A 13,004-nucleotide genomic window follows, 5' to 3' on the forward strand; every position below is an offset into this window, starting at 1 on the left:
TCACAGGGAAATACTGTAAATATTTTCTGTTGTGATTACTGTTACTTTGCTGATGTATTTTACCAATATTTTAAAGCAAAAATGAAAAACACATAATATACCTGTAAAACACCATCAGTTTCAGTAATTAATTAGCTACCCAGAGGTAGATATATAATACAGAATAACAACATTATGTAATCTTATTATACAATCACCCCGCAACAACTTTTTTTGAGTCTATTTTATTCATAATTTAATTAAAATACACTTTAAGCTTATTTGAATGCAGGTAATGGTTTACACATCAATATTATCAATAAAACATACCTAAAGTAGAAAAACAGTCATCCTGCAGGATACAATCTTTTACAATGTTATCTTATTATTATTTATATTATTAAATTATACAGGTGCATAAACATGTATTCAGCATTTTAGTGTCCCAGAAGGTCAAAGTGCAGCAAGTTTTGCCAGTGCATCATATTTTTTTTAAGCTGATCATTCATTTTTTATGTAAAATCGCCATGTGCAAAGTAACTAACACTAGCAGATAAACATAGTGGAGGTTCTGTAAATTTTCAGAAAACCCTCAATGAAGTGGCCCTGTACTTTAGATATTATTAATCTCCCCTGGTTCTTCCACACTCTGCTGACAGCTGCTTGCCAGTGCCCAGATGAATGCCAAAGGTATGATTTGCCTCTGCTTTATTGAGATTGTCTCACACCCCAGTCTTGCCTCATCCATCCTCAGGAGAATCCTAATGCACTGATACCAAGAGGGAATAATTTTTTTTCTTTACAATCTACTTAGCAATGATTTATTGATTGAAGCTTCCACCCTCACAGAGAATTACCGATCCTTTTTGGGAAATCAGATTTTCACACCTTTCATGAGTGTGTATGTGGGCACAGGTCTCCAGAGACAGTACGAGGGAAAACTGACTTTGAGGAGCAGCGGTGTGTGAATCTCTGCGGTGTCACTCCTCTCCTGCCAGCGGTACACCTAGTGGATGGCCTCTATGTTCTCCCCTTGTTTCTCTATAGTTTTTACATAACTCATTAGTTGATCATTACAGCATCTGAGCCTGATTTCAATACGTTTTCATTCCCTTTCAAATCTTTGGCCCACTCTCCTCATGTCATAAACATGCAGAAACCCTTCTGAGGTATAAGCATTTCATAGAAAAAAGGAAAATAATAAAAACAAACCTTGCCCTCATAGGAGGAGTCAGATTAGTGTGCTGAAAGCTTTGATGCTCCAGAATGTCAGCTCCATGGATCGATCTAGCAAAAAACACACACATACCTGACCAATCAGAGGCGTCTATCTGTTGTGGACCTGCTGGGCACTGTGGTTTACAAGCTTCAAAGAGCTCCTTTTAATACACTGCTTTGATTCCCCTCAGCCTTCACTGACCCACCAATCATTCACTGGGGAGCATTTTAGCTTTAGTGGAGTCGAAAGGGATAAGTGTTGATCATATTAATGAGTTTGAGGGGAAAAAAAATCATCTCACATCTTGGCTACTTATACCACTAGCCTGCTATTTCAAGAGTGTACAGAGGAAGTACTTTGGATTAGTCAGTATTTTTACTGATAAAATGATACAGATCTACTGTATTTTTCATAAGTAAATCAGAGAAAATATTAGTAGCACTAACAGGTATTTGCATGCATAAATTTACTTTGGTAAATTGTTACTGTACACAAGGTTGAGTTTACAAAGACAGGGGAACAGTTTGGTTAATAGCCCTAAGGGGGAGACAAATCATCATCTTCTGTACCAAACCACATGTGACATCAAGATCTTAGGATATTTGCCCATTGCAGTAGAGTAACACCACAGATACAGATATACAAATTTAGTGCTTCAAAATGACTTTATATACTGTATTATATTATTGGTATCTCTTTGACACATTTCTACTTTGTAGTTAGATGACTCACACTCGCAAAATTGATATCTGTGTCGAATCCATGGAATAGATTTGCCATTTTTAAGGCTTTGGTCATTTTAATGGTACTGAAATCAACACTGCACTTGTGAGAAAAGAAAGAAAAATCATCTTATTTAACATGCAGTTGTGATTTGTTTAAAACATCCCTCATACAGTATTAGAGCTCACTTAGCCTTCTTTATAGCTTAGTTCAAAATAATCCTGCCAAACTGATAAGAGTTGCATGGGTGAGACTGTTTATTCTTCTTACTGTAAAAATCAGATTACTGAAGTCAGTACAATTGCATTACAAGAAAAAACAGCATATTAGCTGACACCAAAAAACTACTGTACGAATGTATTTGCTGATTTTACTGTAGCTTCTTTGAAATGATAATGGGTTTTAAACAAATTCATGGTGATATGTTGATGTTACACAAAAGATGATCTTTGTAGCGCTTGGAATAGATTAACTATTGCCCTTATTAAACTGCTGTAAAATTACAAATATGTAAATATTTTTTTGACAATAATACACTCCATTTATGTTTACTGTCTGACCAAGGTAATATGTTTCTGTTTAGGTAATGTAGATGTGCTTTTTTCTTTTCCAACTGGCTACTTCCAGTTTAGTGTTACAGGTATGCTAGGGCATACCACAGCATGCAGTGGGGACAAGGCAAGAAGAGAAATTTCAAGGACATTACACAGAGAACCCATGTCCAATTTCAGTCTATGCAGTAATTTTAAGCAGGTTTTGAATATATGGTGATTTTTTACTGGAGAAATGAAAAGGTGTTATATAGAATTTAAAGTATGCAGAAGTTTAAAAAAACTTTTTAAGTGCACTGTTGTGCAAAATTTTCCTTCAGAGCGATGCAAAAAAGGAAAAGGAGAGCTGCAAAATGTTATTGAAGTTGGATATGGTGGTAAGATAGGTTGAGGACTTTATTGGAAAACAAAAAATATATATAGCATCTTAGAGAAAAACATCTAACTTTGTGAAGTTTTATTGTCTGTGTCATTGTGGTGACAGTTTGTGTAAGACAAACTACAACTAATAACCATTTTCATTGCCAAATAATTTACCCAGTTTATCAATAATTTAAAATGTCATAAAATAGATGAAAATGAAAATGGTCATATCACATGGCCCAAAGTGATGCATTCAGCATACCATTTTATTTAGAGCAAGGATTCGAAACACAAATAATCAGTTTACTATCATGTGTAACAAAGAATAGAATCAAATCCTCACATTCCTCACACAGCAAATGTGACTAAAATGAGATCAAACTAGTTTCTGATTCAGTTTCATGTTCTGTAAATCAAAGGATTGATTAATTGACTAATTGTATCTCTGCTGTGTGCAGCTGTATTCTCTACTGCACCCTGCAATTACAACATCAACCAGGCCACACCTCTTTGTCGACTGCTGTCATACTATTCTTAAAGCAGCGTAGTAGGTGTATGTCAGATGTCTGATAGTACAGAACAGTATCTGATGCGATAGCTAACTGCTAACTTTGTATGAATGTAGATCACATATATAAGTTATTATCAACTCTTTGGGCAGTCAATGCCAAATCCTGAAATAAGTACCAGAGATCACTGTCAATAAGATAAAACAATATTTTTATGGCTATTATGAATAGTATTTTTTTCTCTCTCTCTGTCCTCAGTAATCAGAGGAGCCTGGAGTATTGGAGTGAAGCATGCTGAAACCCCACACCCAGTGACCCTCACACTGGGACAACCGTGCTGAGACCACCAGCTATTAACATGGATATCTGATGACGTTCGAGGCTCTCTGCTAACCACTGATTCTCCAGCCACTGGGGGTGTTTGGTGAGTGGGGGGCAGAGGGGGATCAAGTGCTTTTTCTTGTTTCTGCAACCTGTTCCTGAAAGCAGAAAGAAATGAGGCAAACCTTCTTTGTCATGTCTGCTCCCAACCAACCCTTTTTTCACACACATGCACACACACACACACACACACACACATATATATTTACAAACTCACATTACAATGTTAATTAGGGGTCTGAAGTCTTCCTTAAAAAAAGAAGCAAATCTTTTACACATCCACTGCTTCGAATCTATAATCTAATTTCTTATGGTAATTTTTTAATATTATCCCTTTTTATTGCAGATTTTTACAATACGATTACAGTTATCCCATTATCTGGAATTACATTACTCCCTGAGTTTAAATTAATAAACACACCCATTTGGGCAGCGTGATGGCAAATAGGCAAACCTAGCTGTTTTGAAATGAAGTAATTAACAGCTGCCTAAGATGGTGAGAGATGTGTTGCCCCCTTATCCTCAAGCCTCAGAGGCCAGGGAAAGATTAGAGCTCTGATCTCATTCTGAGCACTTGTTTGGAGTCTGTCAGGAAGAGAAATGCCAGCATTAGAGAGGTACCGCCATACTCCTGATATGATGAAATAAGGAGAAAAGGGGAAAGGGAAAAAGATGGAGGGATGGACAGAAAAGACCCTGCCCTTCTCTGAAGTGTCAGTAGCTTGTTTATTCTATTTTTCATTGTAGCTGCTGGGGCAAAAATTCCCATTTTTCTTTTATTTCCCCCCCACCTCATAACAAAAACCACTGCTCTCATTTTTTATAGGTCTTGCAAACTCTCATGCCCCAGTGAAAATTACATTGTGAAACGGTAGAAATTTCAGGGCTGGCTGTGCTCTCTGCTGTCCCTCTGAGCTTTCAAACAGTCAACAGACTGTGAAGAATAAATAATAAAAAACTATTGATTATTTTGATGACTGCAAGATTCAATTAGGTATTAATTTTGCCCTCCAGTGGACCTATCAAGCAACTCAAAGGAGAGGAGGTAGGAGGTGGGGGTGGACCCAAATGCATGCAGAGTGTGGCCAGGCTCAGACAGAGGGGAAAATGTGTTTACCTCGGCGGGAAGAGAGGTGCATTGATGCGCAGTATCCCATATTTAAGTGCTCCACAAATGAAGCCCTGATGACTAGTGACATTGTTACCGGGCATATAAGTATTGACCAGGCTGCTCACATATTTAACGACAGCTTAAACTATTTCTATTGATTAACATTTCCATAGATTATCATGTGTCATATCAAAGAGGGTTGACTCCCGTGATGAGCACATTAAAAAGGCCCCTCTGGGCAGGAACTCATCGACCACTGATAAAAGTGTGTGGCTTGGGGTTGGGGGTTGGGGGTGGTGGGCGGTCGGGTGGCGGGTGTTGATGGGCGCAAGGGCAAGAAAAGACTCACCCTCCTCTTCGTGCCTATACTGTATGTGCCGGTCACCTGTCTTTTGCTCAGACATATTTAGGTTGGACTTGATTCATAAATAAGGAAGAGCCCTGCTATTCTGTGTCTGTGTCTCAGAGCCGGAGGTGGGGTGAACACTGTCTGAGGGGCTCACCAGTCTGAAGACACAAGGGGGAAGAGACAGTGAAGGTGGGAGGGAGAGAGAGCGATATTGTGTGTATGAGGGAGAGAGAGAGGGAGGAGGTGACATCTCCCGCTCTTATCTTAGGAAGCCACCTCAGGCTTGAACCTGTGGTGGCCATTCAGAGGCATGTAGATTGAGGAGCCTGCTTTTGGCTCAGTAGAAAGCATGTACTAGCTGATCTCTGTAGTGGCATAATTTGCTGTTTGACTGACTTCAGCATTTGGACTGAAAACTCTTGCTTAACTCATTTCTTCTGAAGCTTTGTTTAGGTAAGAGCAGTTTTTTCAACAGCTTTTGAGAAACTTTCTTCTTAGTATTTGTAAAAGTGAAATTTTAGGTATTGATTGTGACGTTTAAAAATGTAGAATCTCCTTAGAGATAAAATATCCAGATGGAAACAGTTAAACCTCCAATTTCCACAATGTCCTTAAAGATGAAGTTTTTGCGCTTTTAAAATGCGACATTTCAGTTTATGTCAAAGCTTTTAATTGTTCATTCTTCTGAATATATTATATTGCAAGATGTTCAAAGAGATAGTACTCTAGCCGTGCCAGATAAATACTCTTTATTCTTGTTTCTAAGTGCAGAAAAATAATGAAAATAATTGGGAGAAAAATTTGGGAACATGATTGACTTTGTCTGTTGTTTAAATCAGGCCTCAAGTTCATGTTGCCTCTGTGTTGCTACAAGATGTCATCTTTGATCTTATGTTGTGTCCCCAACTATGTGAAAATTGATGTAATCACTGGTGTGTGTTTTTGCTCATATCATCTTTTTAGATGTAGAATTAGATTTATTTTATGTATTTATCTGTGCATAGCCCATGGACCTCTTTGTAGACTGCTGTCAGCTTAGTGTTTGCTGAAGATGAGGCACATGTCAGGTAATAATGAGCCCTTGGAGATGGATGTATCATCGCTACAGGACTGCAGGGGATAATGGTAAAGCCACGCGATCCGTAACAGTTCTTCACCAGGCAGCAGCCAGCAGTATCAGTAGGGTAGCACCAGCGTCAGATAAAAGAGAGCTAGAGAGGGAGGGTGCAGAGAGAGGGAGAGTGATGAGTGAGCGATAGAAAGAAGAAGCTGGGTAGAGAGTGGGTAGAGACATAGAGAAGGAGCCGGTGAGGGTGAGACGCAGAAGCACATCTAACCAGGGGTGTTTTCTTTTTTTTCCCCCCTCTGTTTCCCACCTGGGCTCCCAGCTCTCTCCAGGATCCGATGATTACAGGGCAGCTGAGCAAGCCGCTGCTCTCCCTGCGCAGCGACATGAACGTTGCAGAACTCCAGGCAGACGACAAAGCGGCCACCCCAGACAGTGATCTGAACGATGAGCCCCTGCTCCTGCCCTCCGAGGCCACGGACAGAGAAGGCACTCCAAACAAGCTGTATGGTAAGTCAGCTCATGCCTCTCATCTGTCCCTTCTTCATAATGCTGCTGGTTGAGTGGTGCTTTAAGCAGTGATGAGATGAAAACGGAGGGCTTCCAGTGCTGGGACAGGTGTTAGCAGTGTTAAACAAAGTTTAAGTGCAACAATGATTAGTTCTTCCAGTGCTTAGATACATTAGTATGGAAAATGTATTTTATGTCTTTATTGTGCAGTTTCTATACACATTCAGATTTCAGGTTTCTTAGAAAAGTACTGTTAATCAGTTGAAAGTCTGTTTCAGGTAACTGATTTGCAGAAATGTTCCAAATGTTAAATAGTTAGTAAAAGTATTAGCGAATAATTTTTTGTTACTCCTTTATGTTTTGTGGAAGCAGCTCTACATGAACCATCTCTATATAAAATCCATTTAAAACTTCAATTCGTCCATAAAAATCAAATTTTATGTGTTATATTTTACCTCAAATCCACTTTTACACACCTAATGGTGTAATCGTCTATATTTTTTTCTTAATTGGAGAATTTCTTGTATTTGTCATTTAAACATTGATATAATAATGGTAAATTATGCAGTGTTGAGTGAAATTAAAGACTCGAGAATATTTTTTTCACCAGCACATCTTATTGTTGTTTCTAGATTATTGCAGAAGCTTCTTGTGTTATAATTATTTGCTTTTAATATGTTACAGTTATTCTTAGTCTTTTGGCATCTTCCAAATTATCTTAAAAATTTGCCAATTTCTATATCAGCATGCCTCATTATTTTTGCAGTTATCTCATTAAGTGAGTGCTCACACTCCATTTTGCCTGTCTCTAAAAAAGTGTGTTTTCATTATGAGCTGTTTCAGTCATGAGCACTAATTCAATCACTGTCTTGTTATGAATCAATAAGCATAATAATATAAATGATCATTTAGTTAATTTTCTAATTATTTTTTAAATGAGAAACATAATGTAGTCCTAAACCTTTTTTTTTATATGTTTTATTAGAAACATTTTCTAATCATTAGAATTAAAAATATATACATACTAAATATTTGTACCCACATCAATTTATAATGACTAGAAGCTGCAGATTTAAAATCTTTTTCTTGTGCTAAAAGCTCCATAATTTAAACTTGAATCCATATATTTTAACAAAATTCGGAGCACTATGATTTATGAAATTTATTCATCTGTGCTTTAGGAAATTATTTCCAGAACTGTAATTTGCTTAATTTCAATAGAAATCTTCATAGTTGTTGTAAATACTGTGCACAAAACTATAAATGGCTTCTAGTAAAGAGGTGATTTGCTTCAAATATTCTCATTTACCCTTTTTGTAGTTTTTTTTAATAAGATTTTTATGTTATTCATTTATTTGCTGTGGATGCAAGGTGACAAGTGATAGAAATGCTTCTCTAATGACTTAAGATGTTGGTTTTGAATACTTATACAAACTGTCGTGACTCCTCAGCTTGTGATGGTCTGAGTTAAACTGTGTGTATCAGTCTGTGTGCATGCCTTAGTGTGTATGTGTGGGACAGAGTTGGGCATATAATTGATTTGTTTATGGTAATGAATTGATAATGTTGTGTGTATTTTTGCTTTTTATGATTTTAATGAGAGCTGTTAATGGAGTGTGTGAAGCTTTGTCCAACGCTCTGCACTTGTGTTCGTGTATAGGTTGTGTTTTCTGGGAAGTGGCAGAGAGTGAAGTGCCTGTAGACTGAGTCTGCCAAACATTTGTAAACAAAATAAAATAAGAATTTGGAGGAGGGACAGCCAAACATCACTCTCAAACCTAATCAGCAAGCTTTCAGCTGTCTAGTAAATCCGTATTTCAAGGAGTACCTGAGGCTAGAAGCTTCTAAACAAGGACTGTGTACTGCAGGATTTGTCTCAAAAGTGTTGCAATTTGGTTTAATAAGCATCAAGTCTCTCCCTCTTTCTTACTTTTTGATCAGCCTCTATCTGACTCCTCTCCTCCCTCTCACTTGCTGCTTTTTTCTTTTTTCTTATGCACATAAATATGAAAGGCTTTACTATTTATTTATATATAAAGCAATATTGAAAAATTACTTAGGAAAAATATGAAAGAAACCCGTGGCTTCTTAATCATGTTGAAAATTTCTTGCAACAGTTTCGTTAAACAGTGTCCCTTTTGCGCTCGGTGTTTGCTGATGGTCGTTGTCATACTGTATGTGGCTGGGTAGAGCTGCTTCTGTGACTTGTGAATTTTAGGGGGAGTGGTTTCTGTCTGCCCAGTGGCAAAGCCCTCGGCTGTGCTAGCAGCAGGTTTGGTTTATGAACCGCTGCCCACATGACCTGTCAGAGAGAAACGCAGAGACCAGTGAGGAGACATGGTCAAAGTCAGGTCTTTTGCTATGGGAGATCGGAAGGAGGAGAGAGAGTAGTGGGTTGAAGGTGAGAGACAGCTTCGATCTGTACATCTTCTAAAATTTTTCCAGTATAATGGGAAGGGCATGGTGATAAAGATCGGTCCCTTATGTTTTTGAATGTGTTTGTAAGAATTAAGATGGGAATCTTGTTTTGTAAATTCTTTTCTTTGGTATTTAACTAAAGTTTAAGTGAATGTTTTGGAGATTTTCACACTTTTAATTACACTTTTATACAATTTTCTATTCCTTATTTTCTCTATTCTCTATGAAGTCTAAGTAAAACTGAGTGTAACTCTTGTTGCCATAAAGGTAAAAGCTAGATTGTTTATCTTAGTTATTGAAAAAAAGAATTTTGATAATTGACTGGCTAAGTTGATTCTAAAAACATTATTATTATTATCTTTAGTTTTTATATATTAGGTGGATTTTGCATCCGGTGCTTGGATTTGTGTTTGCAGTAAACTCCTGTGGTTGCAGGGAGATTTTGTTACGTTTGCAGTTCTCACCAATTCTTTATCAACATGAATGCCACTGATACGAGAACATCTCTGAACTGAACCTTTTACACTAGACCTTACCTCATTCAGCACGTTTTCTTTTTGTGGTTCTGCATAGGACAGAAGCCACAATGTTAAGATGATTAGGAAGGGGTATAAGAAGTTTCAGAAGAGAGACAAATGAATAATTGTTATTTTACTGTCTCCTCTTTAGAATGCTCCAATTTCATGATTGACAGACACAACACGCTTATCATCTGCACAAAAACAACACACACTAATACTTTCAAGGAAATGCAAATCATGCTGACACTTAATTTGCTCTCCCAGAATTTGAGTATGACTGTATCTATCGTGCGGATAAAAAAAAAAAAACTCTTTAATGCAGTTAAAACAGTTTTACGACATGCACACACAGTTTTACAGAGTGTATTAATAGGACAGAGTCAAGAATCAGGATTGAAACAGTTTTAAGTGTAGTCTGACAGTCTTCTCCTGAGAACAACCCACAGCCAAAGTGTTATAGACTCCCAGAAAATATGTAGAGATCTTCTGTCACTACTTTTTGGAGTCAAACCTTCCTGTATTTTTTGCCATGTACATCTATATATAGATTTCATACATTTGGACTTTGATATATTGAACAGTTGTGAATCACTATTGCAGCAATTATTTGCTGTCACCCCATGAACATTGATATCACTGCATGTCTGCTTTGAGCTGTGATTACATGTGTCATCTATGTGTTTTCATATTTAAGGAACCTTCCCTACAGGAAAGGCAGAATTGACATATGTCTTTAGTTTTAGTGCCATAATACTGTGTGCAAGAGTTTGTGACACTATGGGACAGAGAAGTCACTGGGAGACAATGAAAGTAGCAGTCATGTTTGTCTACAGTAAATTGTGCACCTTCAACACCCACCACATGCTTACCACAATGGTGAAAGGGTTATTCTCCTCCTAAAAGCTTGCCTGTGCAAATAGTCTTCCACTTCAGCTAACAGGGGCTATGAGGCACCACAAACATCCTGCTGCCTTGTATTTATTCCAAGTAGAAGTGGACATTAGGTGGGAAAGCTGTGGTTAGTAGGGCAAGCAATTTTTTTTCAAAGGACGAGATGGTGTTGGGTGCATACAGTTTCTGTCTTCTCTTCTCAAGCAAATCTCCCCCTTTCAGACATCAACAGACAAGATAATAAGACACTCAGAGCACAATTCCGTATTATATTCAGCAACCAGAGGCTCATCTCTTGTCAGTTTGCATTTACTCTTCCAAGGATGTGACGCTTCTATCATCATGCTGTCAAAGAGAGCCAGGCTGGAACGACAGGAGCACTCATTTCATACACTTACTGTCTACATGAAATGGTCTGCACTTATACGGATTCTGCCAAAATGGTGGAACATTTTCACAAAGGTCACCTAGAGACCCCCTCTCCAAAAGAGCAAAATGAATCATTTCATTGATTCCTGGTACTGGAGGTCATTCAGAACAAAAAGTTTGCCCCAAAATGACACATCTGCTGTGATGCTGCACCTTTCTTTTATGTTTTTACAGGCTTATTAGTCTTCACTTACAAACTGATTATACCTCGATTAGTGAGATTAAATTCATTCAACGTTGCACCCAAACAGGACAGTCATTATTTTGGAGTACCTAGAGCTTTGTCATTACAAAAAAGTTGTAGTAAATCTTTTTAACGTATCCTTAAACATTTTTTACAATGCAGACATTTCATCAGCCCATTATTTTATTTTATTTATTTTATCTGGATTTTGAGATTCACCTGAATGTGTCCAAATTTAAAACTCCACCCAGGTTTTAACTAGTATGTGATCAAGCTGGTGGTTTGCTTACTGAATTCATTTCGACTCTGAGTGTTCTGTTGATGGAGACTTCTGTTTCATTTAGAGAAATGATAAATAGCTGGAAAATATATAAAAGTAAATAATAAATAAATAAATAAAAATCTAGGCGTAAACAGTGGTGAGACAACTTCCAGATTCCCTTCAAGTCTTCTAAAAGGACAGTGTGGTGTGATCTGACACTCATTTTTTATAATTTCATCTTACCACAAATTGTTAAATCATGCTAATTCCTTGTACACTTACTGTATTCTTCATATTATTATTTCATAGTGCTAATATGGAACAAAGCTACTGTCTCTCATGTAAAAATTTCCTTTGCACTGTTTCCTGCTGCTAATTCGTACACACATATAGCCGCACACTGCTGGAGGCACAGGTTCTTATTATTTTTGTGTAATCAGCTTAGTGAGCACGATGCATGGTGGGATAGGCTGCTTGCTGATGCAAAGAGCCTCATAATGTTGTGTGGTGAGGTTAAGTAATAAAGTGGCGCAAACCCAATGCTGAACGGGCCACACTGAGTAAATAAGAGTGGATAAAGGAGACTAAGGGAGAACAAGTCTCTCCCCAGGAGGTGGATCTTATTATGGGGATTTCAGCTGTCTCTGCAAACTTGAAAACAAGCTTAATGCATGCCTATAAAGCAAGTGTAATACATTTGCTAATGTGCCCACAGTGCCCATGGAATCAGCAACGCAATCATTGCATTGTATGAAGAACAGGGAAGGAGGCACAAGGCAGATGTCTTGTTTTCAAAGCAGCAAAGGTCATCAGGTTTCACGGATGCTTGCTTGGAAATGACTTTGAGCAACACGTAGAACTTCAAAATACCTGCCAACACACTTCTTCCCATTGTCTGTGTATGTAAAGTAAACAAAATATGTATGTTTCTGCTTTGACTGTTACAAAGAAAAGCACGTTGCAAGTTCTGTAGCTGGACAGCTGTCTAGAAAATAATTTGAATTTCAATATGCATTTATTTTAGTTATACACTTTTCTTTAAGTTGGGAAATCATTTTAAGAAAAAAACTTACATGTTATGTAGCATGCGCTCCATAACCAGTATCAATAAGCCTTTCATGTAGAGCTAACAAAGAGGCGTCACATCTCCTGGCACGGACAAGGTTGTTGTTGTTTAGATGTGATTGAAGCTACAAGGGTCACATTTTCAGAATAGAAATTACAGTCTTGTCTTTGACTTGTGTGGCGTGAACCAGAGATGCATCTCACAGCCCTTGTGTCCTTCACAAGCCTTTATTATTTATAACGCTCACTCTTTGAGCAATGACCAGTACTAATGCATAACCTTCTGTCCTTCTAGCTGATTCGCTTCCTTTGAAACCAAAGATTGAGGCAGGAGAAGTGGGTGTATGGTGGATGAGACTGGGGTGTGGGTGGACGGGGGGGGAGCATATAGGGCAGTGGAGATCCAGGCTATCGAGAAGTTATTATGTTTTTCCCTTTATATCTGAGGATGTGGAATAACACTGTGATGCTTC

General features: G+C 37.9%; 1 protein-coding gene across 2 annotated transcripts in view; it reads left to right on the forward strand.

Annotated features, from left to right (window-relative positions):
• Positions 1 to 891: 891 nt before the first annotated feature.
• Positions 892 to 13,004, forward strand: part of pou6f2 (POU class 6 homeobox 2) — a 70,422-nt gene continuing 58,309 nt past the window's right edge. Inside the window, exons 1-3 of one of the 2 annotated variants that reach the window (XM_026291737.1) lie at positions 892 to 979; positions 3,603 to 3,768; positions 6,574 to 6,761. In XM_026291737.1, the coding sequence (XP_026147522.1) occupies positions 6,590 to 6,761 (172 nt within the window). In that variant the 5' untranslated portion in view covers positions 892 to 979; positions 3,603 to 3,768; positions 6,574 to 6,589. Of the gene's footprint in view, positions 980 to 3,602; positions 3,769 to 5,322; positions 5,375 to 6,573; positions 6,762 to 13,004 lie in introns of those variants that run through there. The other variant, XM_026291738.1, reaches the window with a different exon arrangement.

This window comes from Mastacembelus armatus, chromosome 20, assembly GCF_900324485.2.
Source record: "Mastacembelus armatus chromosome 20, fMasArm1.2, whole genome shotgun sequence".
In the NCBI taxonomy this organism is placed as follows: Eukaryota; Metazoa; Chordata; class Actinopteri; order Synbranchiformes; family Mastacembelidae; genus Mastacembelus; species Mastacembelus armatus.